Raw genomic sequence first — 18,635 nt, forward strand, 5'->3', positions numbered from 1 at the left:
TCAGTGAAATTGGAATTAATTGATACTTAAATCGATGTAACAATGTTAATTTTTTTTTCAAATGCATGAAGTAGCATATAAAATACATATTTGAGAGGCAACTTTGGCTAAACTATTCCAAATTATGCATTCCGGTTCCTAATAAATGCATTTCTAGTAAATAGTTCAACCTAAGCATTCTATTCATGTGACTTCATTCATCGTTTTTTTGTCACCTGACGAGATCAATAACATCGCTTCAGGGCATGGAATATCATGACACTTATTATGGATTTTCAGCAACTGTTTGCTCTACCAACAAGTAAATTGCACTGCAGGCTATGTTTGATTTTTGCATGTGATCATGTGAATTGAGTCATGTGACGGCTATACAATGCATGCGGTTGCTTGCTTAAAACTGAAAAGCAACTCCCTGATTTGAAACAGTTGCATTTCCTTAATTCGGCTGCTGGTGATAGGTGTGTCCAGTTAAATATATTGTTGATTTGATCATCTCAAAATGACACAGGAAGTAGTTGAAAAGACTTGGTGCTGAGGTCTAACAATCAAACGACCACACTGAGTTACTGATATGCGAGTGCAGGCATGCACTGAATGAAAATTACCAGAAGATAGCATAAGATTATAAGCATTGTAAAATGTAAATTAAGTGTATGGTATACATCGATTGGTATGTCTGTGGTTTGGTAATCTCAGGTGCAGAGTGGTATGTATACAGTAGAATCTGTTTGTTTTGTCTTGAAGTCGACTAGTGTCTGAATCATTTCATGTATACAGCTTTAATTTTGTGTTTACAGTTTATCTTCACCATCAGTATAAGCATAGATTCACCTCAAGTATGAGGGTCGTTATTCTACTCGCACTGATAGCCGTTGTGTTCGCGTTGCCGCAAAAAGTGCAATTCAAAGAAAGCCTCAAAGAAATTGTGTACACCGTGAACAGTATCGATTCGAGCTGGCAGGCTGGACACAATTTCGACCCGTCCGTGTATACACTTCAAGACATCGCTGGATTGTGCGGAAGCTTGAAAGGGCCGAAATTGCCTTACCGTGAACCGCTGTTAGAATACAGCGATATCCCAGACAGCTTTGACGCACGTACGCAATGGCCGGACTGTGAATCAATCCGCGAGGTTCGCGATCAAGGAAACTGCGGTTCTTGTTGGGCTTTTGGTGCTGTCGAAGCCATGACTGATAGATACTGTATCGCCAGTGGCGGAAAGTTGAAGCATCACATTTCTGCGGAAGATCTTTTGAGCTGTTGCGGGTTTGAATGCGGTAGTGGTTGTAATGGTGGATTCCCATCAGGAGCTTGGCATTATTGGAAAAACAGAGGTCTTGTCACAGGAGGCCAATACGGCACGGGCCAAGGATGTATGCCGTATCAAATCAAACCTTGCGAGCATCACGTTAACGGCACCAGACAGCCTTGCACTGGGGAGGAACACACTCCTAAATGTTCAACGACGTGTGCAGGCGATGAAACTATCGATTACGGATCTGACAAGCACAAGGGTGTTTCAGCGTACAGCGTGTCATCGCGAGTGGAGCAGATTCAAATGGAGATCATGACCAACGGGCCTGTCGAAGGAGCGTTCACCGTGTACGCTGATTTTCCCACTTACAAGACGGGCGTGTACAAGCACGTGACCGGCGGTGAATTGGGTGGGCACGCGATTAAAATCTTGGGATGGGGTACAGAGGAAGGGGACCCATACTGGTTGGTGGCTAACAGCTGGAACAGCGACTGGGGCGATCACGGATTCTTCAAGATACTCCGTGGCTCCAACGAGTGTGGTATTGAAGGAGAAATCGTGGCTGGAAAGCCGGATTTGAAGTAGAGAGCGTGTACCGCTTGAATCTGTGAAATGAATATTTTTTCCCGATTTTTGGCCTTTTTGAATGAGATGAACATTAGGCTATGTTAGAGCGAGTACCGCTCGAAATTTGAATCTGATATTTTTGATTTTTTTTTCGCGTGTGTGACTAAGTCGGCCGTTATGTTGAAGTGATCTCGCGGCACGTTACGTGCATTCGCTCGTTTTATACGTCAATGTTTAGTAGGTTTTTGATCAACATTTTGTCGGATGCAAATTTTACACTTTCGTGGCTATCAGTGTATTTTGGAAGATTTTTATGCTCCGCAATACACCTCCGTCCACAAAACTTCGTATTCTGCCTTTTCTAATAAGAAGGTGACACACGAGTCTGCTTATAGGAAAATGGAGTTGGGTGGATGTACTGTAAAACGCTGATACATCTGAACCAATTGCAGCTATCGGCACTCTTTTAGCTTAGTGGAGGTCAGTACCGAAGGCATCATATCATCACTTGGGTCAATTATCATCTTGTCCAGGTACCAGAGGAAGGAACAGTAATATGTGTTGCTTCTCAAGAATTAACGCCGTACTTTTCTATTCCTATACCAGACTCGGACTAGATAGTTCTAGTTGTCTAATTTCACCAAATTAGAGCGAAATGCCAGTAATCTAATTTGTGAAATGTTCCTACGATCTAATTCTAGTCTAATTTGTGAAATTTTCCAGTGCTATAATTTTAATTCTAATTTAATTTATTGTTTTCCTGAAAATGCCTCTTTGTCCGAGGCATTTTGCAGCGAGTTAACAAGAATATCCCTCTCGCGCATGGAAATCCAGGGCCAAGCCACCATCGCCTTACACATTACATTCCTAGTAGTTATTGTCACGAATAATAGCCTGCTAGGATAGTAGCTTGTAGTCTGCGAACAACATTCTAGTTTTTAAAACCCTACGTCAGTACAGCGCCGTGCTGACTAACAAGGGCGATGCTCGTGGTTACCACAAAAGAAGTAATATTTATTAAAGTAGTACAAATACAACAAGAAATATCATGAACATAAACGTTTTTAATTTTATTTTGAACTAGGAGCTGCGAACGATACCCGACAACGCTTTCCAGCGACCAATGAATCGATATTTGGGCTAGCCAGAAATGTTACAATCTGAAAAACTATCTCATCTCATCCTAAAGATTGATCCAATGCCGTTTTCATAGCGTCTCGGTCTTGGCAGTGTCCGGGCCATGGCACGCAAAGGCAATATGCTTATTGATATCAGCTGACTCTCCATCGATGGAATGCTGTTGGCATCGCCGAAGCCTCTTCAGCTGGTGTGGAATAGTGTTGTTGGGCACAGGCGAAAAACTTATTTTGAAACAACAGCAATAATAATACCTTGAAACTGAAATCAATTTCATCTTTTCAAAGTGCTTTATTTCGCGTTCTTCCGTAATCTCAAATCAGATCGCTGGGTGCGATTGCCGTGACCTGTGGTGTAGCGCAAAACTAGCCAAGCTTGGTGTCCAGACGTTAATCATTCTCATGGTTACGGGAATGCACTATGATTTGATATGAACTGATTTTAGCTGTATTTATTTCTCATTCACAATTTCATTAAATTTCCAAGTTTTTGCGAGTTCAGTAATTCTAATCTAATTTGAAAACAAACTGTGTAGCTCTAATTCTAATTGTAATGTAATTTGGAAAAAGCTGTGTAGCTCTAATTCTAATCTAATTTGGAAAAATCTGCGTAGCTCTAATTCTAATCTAATTTGGCAAAAGCTGTGTAGATTTAATTCTAATTCGGAAAAGCTGAAAAATTTCTAGCTGTCCAAGTCTGTCCTATTTCCGAGATATGTCCAAACTACTTCAAGTAAATGTAGAAACTGAAGGCCTGAACAGTACTCGAGTAGGTAATTTAATAAGAAGATTTGGCCGATCGTTTGCAGACTTTTAGCAGCTGGGTGGACAATGGACATGAACACTTTCGAAGCTAGGTGCATCTTCGCAACTAACGCCAGTGAGAATACAAATATAAGGTGGAATTTTCGAAAATGTATTCAGTTACCACGATACGCCCATTTGTCATAACAATTCGACTCATAATAGGGATGCAATCATCTCCCGAAACTGCTTTCTATTTTATAAAATCCGAAAGTACATACTGTGTAAATTAGGTAGGCCTACGTCTACTTTAGCCTACGAAACTTTTCAGTACAAGTCGAATAGTCAAAAAACTAGAGATGGCCAGTAACGAAGTAGGCCTACTACTTTTTCGAAGTTCTCAAGTAGTTCCTTTGCTTGCAGTACTGACTTAAATCTAATTTTTGGTTACTTATATACTTCGTTTTATTTTGTGACTTGCGTAGACTACTTACTTCTCGCTATTCAGTTTGTCAAGCAGAAGTAGTATGTACTGTACTTCCAATAATTAGAGAGTGGGACCAAGGCTGAGAAAGTTGGGCTCTGTTTTTGCGGAGAGTTGAGAATTTTCGTGATGCTTGGCACGATATATATGGAGTAACCAATATTTTTTCACGAAAGACCCGGTCAATATAATTTATGTAGCAGTCGTGTGGTTAATGTGCGCAATTTCAGGCCGTGTCAGTTTTATTGCAATAAAAGAACTTGGCAGAGTTAGTAATCGTAGCAGCGACCATATTTTCGGTTGCCTTCCTAACGGCATTAATGTAGCATCCGATAAAACTTTTCCGTATCATTCGTCGTCTTATAAACTATACGGGCCTTGTAGGAGTGCACAATACCGTCGGATCCGTATACTGTGGAAGGTATTGATCTCCTATATACAAATAGGCCTACATGGGATATATCACGAGACAAATACAGCTCCTCTGCGCCGTCTGTATAATGTAGGCTATATGTCAATTCCGGGTTTTCATGGCTCATTGGAGAATACAACTGCGTTTCAACATCTTTTTACTGACTTGAATAGCTTTCAAAGGCCTCAAATTCTACTTCTACTTCTTCGAAAAGCACTACTTCTGCTCTTATTTGAGTAGAATTCTGCGTCGCTACTTCTACGTGAGGTGATCCCTTGACCCCTTTGACCACATCTGCTAAAACTATAACCGCTTTAGTATATAGTACAAGTTGGTAAAACTTGCATGAATACTCGGACAAATTAGACGTAGGCTACTATCGCTACTGATCAGCTCTGTCGAGGAATAAGTTAAGGGATACGTAGCCTATGTAAGATATTTGAAGGGATTTGCATCACATTAAAAGGTATGTTATCCAGCCGCAATCAGTAGTGAAACTTCAAAAGTATATTCCACTCACTGACAGTACAGTGATGGAGGTAGGCCCAGACATTTTGGAAGTTACATCATTCGTCATTGATGTTGAAAGTTTTTTCGGTTACTATGAGAACTTTTGCAAGCCTTCTATTTTCAGTATCTGCGTGGAAGTAATTTTGGCCTGTTGTATTCCATCTTCACTTACACAGTGGAGCGTCACAGTCATCTCTGTCTTTATCTCACGCGACCTGCTGAAGTGTCACCGAAGCTCAAGCTTTGTAACGACTGGCGTAGCCTATGGGAATTCCGCTTTAGGCCGCTTCTCAGCCTCGTACTTGGCAAATTGTGACGTGACGCTATCTGTGTCCACCACGACATGCTGTGGTTAAATCTTATTCGCATACACTAATTCCAAACCGTCCTCATCCTGGTTACGTCTATGTTGTTGTTCGTGGTATTCATGGTGTTTCACGGCTACTATGGTCATTTACACCAAGCCAATTTTCTTCATGTCTATTCCGTAGCTGCCGATTTGTAGCACGGTCCACTTCTAGGCTTTTTGTAAGACACCGCTTACGCGGATGATTGGCGAGGAGGAGCCTAGATAAACCTCCAATACTTAGGTAGGAATTCGGAGTCGGACTTGAACCCGCCATCCATTGTTGTACGCTACCTCGGCACCTACACGTCTATCGATGACTTATCACCACAGATGCTATTAATAGGGCAGGGTAGAACCAGCGTGTACTCAAGTACACGCTGGTAGAATGATAAGGGTAATCGGACACAGAAGCGAGTAGAAATCGTAATGATTGGAGTCAATTTATTCGAGTGCTAAATTAGATAACCCTGCAACTATGAATTATCTGATCAGCGACGAGATCGTTTCGGTAATTTCTTTCCAGCGTAGAACCTTTAAGCATACATCACAGCTGAAGGCTATTAGGCCTATACGAAGGTTGTTGATTGTTCAAAATAAGTTCGGTTCGGAATTTTACTGGCTATATAGTTGAAAAATTTGTTGTGTTGTTGAAAAGACCCTGCACATAGTTGTAGTCCATTCAAACCAGTAGAAGCGAAGTTATCAGTATTTGAATTTCGACCATTTTTATAAATAATAATAAATATAATTTACGGTGGCAAATTTCGTTCATACTTCATCGCCATGAGAAACATGCCTTTTCACGCGGTTTTAACTCGGGATGAGCCTGCACTATAATCGAAAAGGGCGTGCATTTCTACCCGTGTACCAGCCATGAAATACGGGTGTGAATATACATCCATACCACACGAAACCAAAAACTATTCCTCAGACTTATACCGCTACCGCGGTATAAATCGAGTACAACATTTTATTCAAATTATGCATGCACGTAGTGTAGGATGGTATGTTATGCATGTATAGCATTTATGACCGCAATATAGGCCTACAATACACATATATATGAGTTAGGTTCTGTTGTCGTGTACCTCCCTTTTTGACCTTTTGGGCGTGGATACACACTAGTTTTGCTAAAGGTGTGTGTGGTAGCGTTTGGATGAAGAAATTGCGAATTATTGAAGCAAATTACGACGCTGATAATCTGGAAATTATCCACTTCATCAAGATAGCCCGCATTATTAAACCCATGGTGATATGGATTGTAAAAGAAATACTTTCTACACTGTAATCGAGGAAATGTATAATAAATTTAGGCAACCTGCCATTTTTTCAACTAGCCAGTGAAAATTGGGAAATGTTATTTCTTGAAAAACCCTATCCTCACGTTTGCTGAAATGGCGTTTATGTAAATTAATCGACTCGCAGCATCATCGTTTATCGCAAACCGTGGTTCATCATCAGAATTTTCTTTGCTGGGTCAAACACCATATTTTCATATTTCGTTGGACTTGCATAAAAGGTACGCTACATATTTTAACAGTCTTACTATACTCGAATACAGGAGGCTTAATACACAACTTCGAATTGAATCAGTCAAGTGCTCGACTTTGCTCTATGCTCATTATTGCTCAGCTCATGCAATCGCGAGCATGGTAGGCCTAATCGTCATACAGGAGTTGGGGAAAGTAGTCGTTGCTGATGTAATCGAGTAGCAGCAAATACCATAAATTTGCACCCGATGTTAAGTTAGCGATTTCCGATGGATATCGGAACTACTCTGAGTAAAAGTTTAGAAAGAAAGCTCTGACAAATACTCTGAAGTAGTACGGGAAAGCAGCGATTAGTTGCCTACGAGACGCCGTAGTCTTATGTTAGTCATGGCCGGTGGCAGTAGGCTATATAACGTTGCAAGATATGAGGGCAGAATGGCGATAAACACTGTAGGTGCAATTCCCGAAAATGAATCTGTTATCTTCCAGTTGGGCGAAGACAATGAAAATGATAAGAATCTTGGAATTGGCTACTCGCAAAAGAGCCTATATGATTGAAAGAATTCGAGACGAGAAGTGGTGACGACAGCTTATGCTTTTGACTATGGAACTTACTCGACCGTTTGCAGTTTATCGGCGAGAATTGTTTCATTTCACTGTATGTAAACGATCGTCACGCTGCCTCGAAATTGGCCGAGGGTTTATCGCATCACACATTACACGCGATTCCAGGGCACCACATTAGTGATACTATATTCGGGGGCAGAGGTGGGAGAGAGTCCATTTTCGTTAGCCCCATTGTACGATCGAGAAGCATAGAAATCGCCAGGTTATCGTGTCATCTCCATTATTTTTCCTATCCTTCAATGGCGGTAAAGCCGTGCAGGTCAGTTCACCAGCGTGCTAACCGATAAAAGTCATAAGTTCTGCATGCGAATATGCGTTATTTTGTCGCAATCAATGATGGTGAAGCGAGCGATTTTCCAACGCTATTCACTTCGACGATTGCCATAAGATTTCGTGAACTTATAGCCTTACGATGTTAGCGTATGGACGAATTCATGAAGCGCTCACACGCCTTACTACTGTATAGTATATACATTGTTCTGTACATTGTAAAGCAGGGGTGGCCAACCTTTTCGGCCCACGGGCCACATGAGATTTATGGACCATTGCGCGGGGGCCACTTGAATGTTGATGACCTTTAGAGTCAGATAGAAGCGAACGGGATTAGGTAACGGTGAAAACAATACTCATATTACAACGCATTAAAATCGACACAATTATATCATGGAAACTGAGGGTGCAGTGATTATTTCATAGTTAATGAATGAATTCGTTCAATAATAGCAAGTGGCCTCTCATTTGGCAAGTACAGGATTATTCTGCGCTTGGACATGGACAATTGGACATATCAATATCGATGATTTCGGTGAGAGAGAGAGAGAGTCTTTATTTTCATCCAACCAAAATACATAACTCACGGCAGTGGTGGTGGTACAGAAAATATGCATGCACAGTATTCGGTATTAGATAGGAATGATCGATAAGACCGTGAAGGTCATCTAGTCTGATCACACCAGCATCAAACAGGTACACTTGACTCTAAACAGCCTGGCTGTAAAAAATGTTGCGGTATAGTTAAAAAAATAAAATAGAAGAAAAATTAAACAATGGTAGCAAATGATCAATGAAGCAATGTCTGGGCGAATTAGGGCAACAGTGTTAATGTAACGACAAGAGGTGATCAAGTAGGGCTTTTTTGAATCTATTATAAGGCAATTCATGGATATGTGGTGGTAATGCATTCCAGATGATAGGTCCCGAGTAGTCGATAGATCTCTTAGTTAGGTTGCTATTGGGTGGGGGCAAGTAGATATTTCCTTTAGACGAGGATCTCGTGTAATGGGAGTGGACATTTTTAGCAGGCATGAAAAAGTCATCAAACATCCGTCTATCATTTTGTTCAAAGGTTTCATCGCCAAAGATCTTTCTATGAGAGTAGACGCGAAGTCACGTGTTAGGCGACAAGTTCTCTCATAATTGCGACTCAATTCTATAAATTGGGAGTATATCTAATTTTGTGGACGGGGTACCAATACTAAACGCAAGAATTCGAGTGACAATAAATCGCGCGAAGTGCTAAGAAAATCAAGTGAAATAAATCTGCCACGAAATATTCTACTCTATGTTCATGGTTACATAGAAAGATCTGCGAAAATGTGGCTGGTCCCTGGGTACGCAAATTCGTCGGAACTGACATTTTAGTCATCAACATCGCAAATTTCGCGGTCAGGCTAATCATACTTTGGTTGGCGTTGCAACTTCACAATGAATTACCTGGGTATTTTTTTCATATTATAACTAATTTCGAGAATTATCTCGCAGGCCACTCAAAACCTTCTCGCGGGCATCTGGTTGGCCGTCCCTGCTGTACAGTATACGTACATAGCATCCTGGAGTATAACTTGAACCGTTTTATTAGGCAAAATTGAATTTGCTACTACATGTCTTGTTTGCTTGACATGGCAAAATTGGACAAAGTGCAGGGCGTTAATCCTAATCGAAATAAATGCGGGAGACAGGAGCTCTTCGTACAATGACAGGGTGTAGGAATATGCTTGATATTCGCAGAATTGTCATTGCTCCTAATGTATTACGTTTATGAAGAGCATCTGCTGTAGGACCAAGTAGTTTAAAAGCTTTGAGCGAACCTATCCACGGGACTTCCTTGACCATAGTTAGCCTAGTAACTGTAACTTTATCTGTAAGTCCAAAGTTTGAGGTGAAAGTGCCAACAGCAGACGATTATATATTCTGAGATCTCACGACCTCGATGCATCACCCACATAGTCGACAAATCAAAAGGCTTGGAAGCCGCTGTTCGAGAAATGTGTCTTGCACGTGGGAAACACGACTTGTGATTGTGGAATTCGAATATCATCACAGAATGACTGCAATGTAGTCCTACATTGACCTAGGAGGTGGTTAGTACGGTATTATACACTTCCGAGACGAATGGTGTGGAACACCTACGATTCAGTAACGCTCCTAGCGAAATGATAATGAGTTGTTTGTTTCACGCGCTACTGTGAAAACAAAGACAGTTGCAGTCGCAATACAAAGAAAGGCAGCGCAGAAAGATTTAGAGAAACAAATCAGCGGATGAATCGCGCAGCATTCAGGAAGCGACTAATAAGCAAACACGTTGTTGACTAATTAAATGCGCAGAAGTATAGTGACATATCTGCGGGTACATTGATTTCGGCGAAATTAACTTGGTTTGTTGGCGGTATTAGACCAGAAACATCATGATCAACTTCGCGTGGATTTTCCTGCTGATAACAATATGTCACGGGAGTAACGATTTCTCGAGCGTACTACGCAATGATCCAATGGTTAGGCACTTCGAAAAAGTGGGAGCGGACAGGAGCGATGCGAAAGAGAATATCATTGCAGACGCTGCAAGGTGAGAAGCCAAAGATTTACGCGTAGAGTAATGCCTCACGGTGGCGATTTCGTCATGAATGCACATTTGCACATGCACATATATTGCGCAGAGCGCTAACTATGCCTATTGTAGCAATTTTCATGTTGATGATCTTTCTCTTTATTTACTTTTCATAGGAAATCATCGAAATAGTTTACACGGCGTTTAGCACGGGCGGACTGCATGGTTGCAGTGCTAGTCCCTAAAGATTTATTATCTGCAATTATCTGGATTAGAAACGTCTGTCGGGTTGTGGTGGTAGTACGTCGAATGCAATTACCCCTTCCGATATGTATTGCTATTTTGTCAACGTTTGTGCTCCATCCTGCCATTCCGATTTCACTCCCTTTCATTTCGCGCCTTATTCTACAAATCTACAGGGATATCTAGATCTAGAAGTAGTTCTAGATATCTCTGCTTGTTCAAATCCGATATTCAACACCACCTTCTTATTCTTAAGGAAAATAGGTCATCAAGTACTCAGCAAGATACTACACCAGGGTGACATCCTACATGAAAGCAAGAAGCAACTTTTGCAAGAAAAGATTGAAGGCCTAGACGTGACGTGTGATGAATGCATCACCGCGGTGTCCCTTCTACATGTCCTAAATAATGACGGCGGGCGAGGAGCTATATCCAAAATCGCCGTCCAAGTTTGCGTATTGGTGAGACTTCACGTTACTATATGATTTAACCCAGTGGTTCTTAACCTTGCCACCAGCGCCCCCCAGGGGGCGCTGGTGAACTTGAAGGGGGGCGGAAACGCTCAGGGGGCGATATGGGGGGCGCTGGGCTCAGGGGGGGCGGTATGGGGGGCGCTGGAGAAAATGGCTTCGCAGTAGATGATGTGGTGATAGGACATATCCTTAATGAGTATTCAGAGCAAATTAACACCGAAAACGTCGTTACATATAGCCTTCAAAATACATATAGGTTTAATTGTCCATGAACGCCTAAATGACTGACACCGAATATTCCTGTCTTGGCAATCAGAACCCCAGAAGACGAATTCCATCTGGCAGGTAAAAATTATATGTCAGTAAGGAAATATCAATCTGAAATCGTTTGCGTCTTTTAGTTTAGTACGATTGGGCGACAGGTATATTCCTGTTGGACGATATCCCCGTTGAGCGATTCTATATTTTTGATATTGAAGACAGGGGGTCACGAAATAACATCATGCAACGAAGTCATACCAACGGGTTCGCCCGCCCGAATATGTTTAATTATTAGTAACGGGCCCTACAGTTTCCAAGAAACCTCACAATGTTCGCTTTAAGTTTTGATGAGTCTGCGCACACTCAACAACTCACTGCGCTGACCCTTGGACAACAGTGCGTAACGACTAAAATAAGGTAATAACTCCGGATTTGTTGTGCGCAACGTAGATTTTCTGTGTGCAGAGACCGTGTCAGCACTGCGCGCGTGCGCAGCTTGGAGGGAACATTGCACCTCACTTAGCTCTACCGGTAAATGTGTTTACGTGAGCAGAGAGAGGATTAAAATTGATCTCAATTTACATGCAATTCCCGATGATATTGACCAATTCAATCATTAATTAGTGAAATTTTTCGCACTTCGCGCGAATAGGCGAGAATAGCTGCCTCAGTAAATGGACACGCAATGTAGATACCTAATAGGCTATCAGCCAATAGCGGACAGCCTAGTGGGGGTCTGGGAGTGAAGTCCCCCGGAAGTTTGGTTTATCACCCGATGTGGTCCCAGGACCAACGTTTTTTGTTTGGGGGGGGGGGCTGTTACGGCCCTGGTAACGAATAATTGTACCTGCGGGCACGCCCGAATATGTTTAATTAATAATTACGTGCCCTGTATTTTCCTATACAACAGCTCACTCAGTGCTACTGGTAAATCTGATTACGTGGGCTGAGAGGATAAAAAGTTTATATAGCGACTTATATATGTAATTATCACCTATCCATTCATGCATTATGGAAAAGTTTGGTACTTAGGGCGACCAGGCCACACAAACTTTGCTGACCATCAAATCACGATATGGGGTTCGTGGGGGCGAAGCCCTTAGAAGTTCGGTTTATCACGCTATGGGTGCGCAAGGCAATCGTTTTTAGGGGGGTTAACGAAGTGCTGTTACGGCCCTCCCTCTTACTCATTGTCTTTATTACATTCCTTAGAATATGAAGTTGGGGGGGGGGGGGGGGCGCTGGAGCACGATAATTTTTGAAAGGGGGCGCTGGAAGAAAAAAGGTTAAGAACCACTGATTTAACCAATCGCCATCGCCATACATCATTCCGCTTTTACAAAGGCAAAAATTGAGGACAAAGGCGTCTGTAACCTGGCTGTTAACGAATTCGCGGATGAACTTTTGTTTGTATTCTTTCATTTAAAACCAGAAGAAGTGAGTATAAAAAGGATTCCCATAACAAATGGTGTAATAAAGTTTCATTACGCTATTTCGCTTAGGCGTGTCACTGGCTACAACCGGATTTATGCCCGAAACCCGCCGACTATTTACCGGACTGGAGCATCAACACATCACCCAAACCTAAACCTCCTCTAAAGCCCCGACAGCGTCCAACACCTGGATCGCCGACCTCGAAAGTACTCTTTTTTACCGACATGCATATGGACATCCAATACAAGCCAGGAGTGAACGCGGACTGCGGCGAGCCCCTCTGCTGCAGGGATACGAATCCACCAGCAGCTAATGGTACCATTATTTAACATGTAGATCGTGTCATGGGATAGATTATTGATTTATATATTAGCTTCTCAGGCGGCAGGGAAGTGGGGTGATTACAGAAACTGTGACATGCCTCCTTGGACCGTAGAAGGAATGATGAAGAATTTATCGAATTATCATTTCGACTTCATCCTGTTTACCGGTAATGTCCTACATTAGTTCGGTTTACACATTCTCACTTAATGTAGGCTGGTGACCGATCTTCCGAAATCCCCTATTCAAATAAAGCCTACTGATTGAAGAAGATGACAATAACTTTCCCTGTCGTTTTAATACAGGTGATATCCCGGCTCACGACGTATGGAATCAAACAAGCAATGACCAGATTGATCGCAACAATAGATTTACCAAGCTTATAACGAAGTATTTTCCAGGTAAAACTCATTCGTTCCTTTTTGTATTCACTAGTCACTACTTGAGCATGCCGCATTATCTGAGATATCGCGTTGAGCTCAAGGCTATATTGGGGTGTCCGAATGACTTTATGAAGTTAGTAATCAAATCATGCATCAGGGCGAAGCACGTATGCACTGCATAGGTATATATATATTTACTTCGGGTTTAAAAGTAGACATAAAATCGCAATTCACATGAAATAAGGTAACGTGCACACTGCGCAGCCCTGGAAATGTCATACGTTGGTATGACTTGGGCGATATCGATGTAGCAAAAACGAACATCTATCAGTAATTTTAGATAAGGCTAGCCATTATTTAATAACCTATCGTACCATGTGCCAATGGTATGCGATGTACAGCATAATGTCATCCTGAATATTGGCATTGGCATTAATCCGCTGGTTGTAATAAAGCTCTAGATGTGTATGTATCGGGGTACGGGTATAATCTTTTGATAATCGTCGTAAAATCAATATATTAGTAGGCCATCCATAGTTAACAAGGCTGAGATGCTGTGATTTTGTTGTCGTGTTATTTTGGGATTCAAATTCCTACTGAGATAGCCCTTGATTATAACTTTAAGATTTATTTTATTGAATCTTTCGTTAGGCCTACTGCTGTAATTTTCTAATTGTATAATAAACACACTAAATTTTTCACAACCATTATTTTATCTGCGTTATGGAGTTGTTTAAAGTCGGTGTCAATGTTGCTTGAAACTTATTTCCCGAGATTAATATTGTTCGGTCAAAATCATCGACAGTCTGTTATTATTATCGTTTCATTTATTCAATCACAGGAACACCGCTCTACGCCGCCTTGGGCAATCATGCATCTTCGCCTGTCAATTCTTACCCTCCCCCGCAACTCGCGAATGAGCCCGGTGGCGATGTATCCTGGCTATACAACGCCGCAGCGAATAACTGGCGAAACTGGATACCCGAACAGGACCTTGTAACTGCCCGGAAAGGTAGATTTAGGTCGATCGGATGACTAAACACAGATTAGAACGCACTGACCTCTGAGCGCCTTTCTGCAATGGTATAGGTGGATTTTACACGACGCTGGTGCGAAAAGGATTGCGCGTGATATCGCTCAATAACAATTACTGCAGCGATGACAGTTGGTGGTTACTTGTGGCCAATTACTCCGTTGATCCCGCTGACCAATTGAAGTGGTTCGTTGGGGTGATGCAAAAGGTAGGTATTACGCAATCTACAAGTTTCAGCAAATTTTTATACCCACTGAAATACAGCTTTGGACACTAGTTGAACACAATTGTCACCATCGCATCTCATTACACTTTTCACCTTGTTATTGATAAGCAGTGCACGACGTAGTTTTTATATAATGACATCACAATAACAAACGTCCCAGCACGAACTTTGATTGGTGACAGAATTCATCGCACAAGGCATATAGTTATTCATAATGATGTGCCAAGAAGTAGAAAGTAGCTCGTATTTAGATTTGCATTGAACGTGCGAATGAAATTGTCGCAATCACGGCGTGATCTATAAACATATTGGGAAACTTCTTGAATACCTTCACGTAAACTTGTTTCGAAATAACATTGAAGTTAGGACTTTTTGTGTGGCAATAACAGTATTCGTTGACTCGATTCAATACTTCACCGAGTAATAAGTCGCCTCCACCTCAGTTCAACCCGATTTGATTTACAGGCAGAAGATGAGGGTGAAAAAGTTATCATCTTATCTCACCGTCCAACGGACGGTTGTTTAAAGTCGTGGAGCGAAAATTACTACAACACAATCATGAGATACGAAGGGATTATCGTAGCACAGTTCTTTGGTCACGCCCATACAGTAAGTAATGTCATTAAGATTACTGTACACGACATCATATACAACTCAACGCGCAACAGGACGAATTTAAATTCTTCTACGACAATCAAAACTCCAGCCGACTCGCCAGTGTTGGATTCATCGGCCCCGGTTTTACCACTTATTCATACTTGAACGCCGCCTACAGAATATACACTTTTGATGGCGATTATGAAGGCTCCACGCAATCTATGATCGATGCCACAACCTACTACCTGGATATTGAGGGTGATTTGAATGGAATTGTGCTAATTAATGTTGAATTTGCGCAACACGATGTATTTGGTTGACAGAAGCTAACAAGTCTGACCAACCTGTGTGGAGGCATGAATATTCATTCAGTCAAGAATATGGTATGAAATCCATGTTTCCGGAAGATTTTGAAGACCTGATGAGACGGTAAGAGGACTTAAATTAACATGACTGTAGCCTATATAAAAATTTATGTATGCAATATTCATGTATATTGTACATGTACATAACCAAAACAGAAACCTCGAAACACACCAGTTTAGTGCCTTCAGAATTGGATTTTTAAATGACATAGAGGGCGCTACAGTGAGCAAAATCGTGAATGGAGTAGGACTGAATCGGCATTTTACATCCCGTGGTTCCACATTGTGGTTTGCTATTTGTGTCCCGTATATTTATTGCAAATTTCTGTGATACAAACAGCACTTCTATATATATAGATAGGTTGGCGTATTCGACCCAGCATATATCAAGGTCTGATACGATACGACGGTAAGTCCCATCGACTTCGTCTGCATCTCTGCTAACTCACTTGAAGCCAGTGATGAGCCTATAGTGCTTTTCGAGACTCCGAAACCCTCTGACAACTTTGGTGTCTGAGTAAAACTCCCTCCGACTCCGACGAGTTCAATCCAAGACTCCGAGATACTCCGATGAATCTAGTCTAGTATCCGAAACAGTGGCAAGCATGGTACACTTGGTAATGTGTTTTACTAAATTAATGTGATAATAGGGTTGGCATCAAAGTATTGTCTACTCTCCAATCCCCAATTGCAGTGCAGATTGCTGATTTTTATGCACTTGGCGATCATTTTTGCATGTTACCCGTCATATTGCAACTTTACAAGGTGTGAACTGTCTGTGTTTTGGTTTGTAATCATAATCAAGAGTGTATTCTGGTCAGAGCTATCCAAAGATATCGGAGACAAAAGTTACAACACTTCGAAATTCTCCGATAAAATATCTGTAGTAAATTCCGACTCCGCTCCGACTGTCACAAAATCGGCAAAACTCCGCTCCGAATCCACTCCGACTCCGCTTCGATGCCCATCGCTACTTGAATCCTAACGAACAAAGTTATATCAGATAATTCACAGTTCTACTCGTGTTTTGATATACCAAACCTAGGTATCCAACTATACGTGCGACCGAAACAAGAACAGACCAATAGTGCCGTGTTGGAAGCAGTGTGTTTATGTGTGCTGTGCAAATGGTTAGGCCTATTTACCGAGCGATGGGAGATAATTAGATGGAATCGGACGATCGCCTATCTGTGACATACGTATTTTTATTGTTGCAGCTTCGGCAGCGATATCAACCTTTTCCAAAGATATCACCACCACGTTACGAAAGACAAGGACATGGGATATTGCGATGAAAGCTGCAGAGACAACGCTATACGCGGAATAAAGAAGACGATTGGCGGTTAAAGGGTCCCAGTTACCAGAACAAGTTTATGTTTTTATTTGTATATTTGTACATTATTTGCGCCGTGATATTTTCATCGACTCTCGTGAACTCAGCTATGAAATGAAAATTTGTATACCGTCCGTGTCTGACTGTCTGTGGATACATGACCTTATAACGTAGATCAGGGGTGGGCAATTATTTTCCTCCGCGGGCAAAATGAGAAAATAAATATGTTGGCGGGCCGAGTGAAAAAAATTAGCTATATTCTCCAGCGTATTATAATTTCATTTCTAAATTATTAAGTGACAGTTAATTAAAAAAATATCTATTAGCTGTCATGATTCGAAACAATGTTAAACATGATACATTTTAGCTCTCCTTAAACCCCTATCCACGCTCCTTTATTAAGACTCTAACACTGTGGTTCTCAAACTTTTTAGGAACGCCTCCCTTTATGACAGAGAACAATTTAGCGCCCACTTATCATGATATCATAAAATATTAAAAAGTACAACCAGAATGCTACAGCACTCCCAACGGATAGTTTGATGGCATGGAAGATTATGGCTGTTGATGAGATAATTCCGGAATATCGAAGTCAGACAATCCACAGAGCAACAAGTTCAGACTCGGGGTGTATCGCGCGATACGCGAAAATTGTTTTTCAATAAAGTTCGGCTTCGCGCCACCCATCTGATGCCTTCACGTCTCCCAGTTCCAGAACCATTGCACTGAAATGTAGGCCTATATGCAACAGTACAAAGCTTATTTTTTTGGTCGCTGCCTTCCGAGCAGTATGCTGGTAAAATAGCCTTTATGTTGAGCGAAGCTTGCAGTTTTTCTGAACTTCGCCCTCCCTTGACCGAATGTTTCGTGCTTTTGTCATAAGACGGACTTTATTTAAAATCCTTAATCACGGCGACATGATCGGCAAAAACTGAAAGGATGGATTTACTCCTGACTCCAGTATGCGCTAAATTCTAAATCTAAACCTTCTTTGAATTTCAGTTCTCGGCTTTCCTTTTTTTGGCATGCCCGTTAATCCTTTATGGGTGATTGATATGATGAGTCATATCGTAATCGCGAGCACTGATTGACTTGTTTTACTAATTAGGGATTTGGAAACATATCACGTCACAAATTTAAACACCTATACCGCTAAATGTCAACAAGGAAGGTTTGAACTACATGGGAAGAGTGTTTTCTTGTGACTTCAAGTGCTATACTCATTCTTTGCCGCATTGCATTTATTATGAATCTGGATTGAGCATGCCAGGTACGTAGGCAGCGTAATCGTGACATATTAATGAACACGAACAGCCTCCGAAGTAAAGGAATTTCCTGTTCATTTGATACAACCTATGATTTTAGTCATTCAAAAAGCAAACCTTTCGCGGGCCGCATTTGGCCCGCGGGCCGCACTATGCCCAGGTCTGACGTAGATCAAAAGTCGTGCTTGAGATAGGGTTATCATATTTCGGAATCGGGAAAGGAGATCACTTATACCTATTCAGAAAAGTTAGTTGATCAAAACTGAAATCAGCCGATTTCGCTATTTTGCTGGTTTGATCAAT

At 41.5% G+C, this 18,635-nt stretch overlaps 2 protein-coding genes across 2 annotated transcripts; both read left to right on the forward strand.

The window, feature by feature from the left end:
• Positions 1–760: 760 nt before the first annotated feature.
• On the forward strand, positions 761–2,165 carry LOC145437504 (cathepsin B-like). Its single transcript, XM_080314768.1, has one exon. The coding sequence runs from the start codon at positions 839–841 to the stop codon at positions 1,838–1,840; it is 1,002 nt and encodes a 333-aa protein (XP_080170894.1). The 5' UTR covers positions 761–838; the 3' UTR covers positions 1,841–2,165.
• Positions 2,166–10,056: 7,891 nt separating this feature from the next.
• Positions 10,057–17,201, forward strand: LOC145437487 (sphingomyelin phosphodiesterase-like). The gene is made up of 12 exons (XM_080314745.1): positions 10,057–10,416; positions 10,898–11,102; positions 12,720–12,812; positions 12,878–13,124; positions 13,183–13,299; positions 13,436–13,531; positions 14,355–14,525; positions 14,603–14,754; positions 15,238–15,381; positions 15,441–15,627; positions 15,693–15,798; positions 16,952–17,201. The coding sequence occupies exons 1-12, from the start codon at positions 10,259–10,261 to the stop codon at positions 17,079–17,081; spliced, it is 1,806 nt and encodes a 601-aa protein (XP_080170871.1). The 5' UTR covers positions 10,057–10,258; the 3' UTR covers positions 17,082–17,201.
• The last annotated feature ends 1,434 nt before the right edge of the window (positions 17,202–18,635 follow it).

This window comes from Botryllus schlosseri, chromosome 4, assembly GCF_051294905.1.
Source record: "Botryllus schlosseri isolate E-star chromosome 4, Bs_hap1, whole genome shotgun sequence".
NCBI classification, from domain to species: Eukaryota; Metazoa; Chordata; class Ascidiacea; order Stolidobranchia; family Styelidae; genus Botryllus; species Botryllus schlosseri.

Excerpts from the sequence above, each read along its gene's own strand:
- LOC145437487 (XM_080314745.1), top strand. The coding sequence starts at position 10,259 with ATGATCAACTTCGCGTGGATTTTCCTGCTGATAACAATATGTCACGGG. Across the intron at positions 13,300-13,435 it reads CGACTTCATCCTGTTTACCG|GTGATATCCCGGCTCACGAC; the intron begins GTAATGTCCTAC and ends GTTTTAATACAG. Across the intron at positions 14,755-15,237 it reads TCGTTGGGGTGATGCAAAAG|GCAGAAGATGAGGGTGAAAA; the intron begins GTAGGTATTACG and ends TTTGATTTACAG.
- LOC145437504 (XM_080314768.1), top strand. The coding sequence starts at position 839 with ATGAGGGTCGTTATTCTACTCGCACTGATAGCCGTTGTGTTCGCGTTG.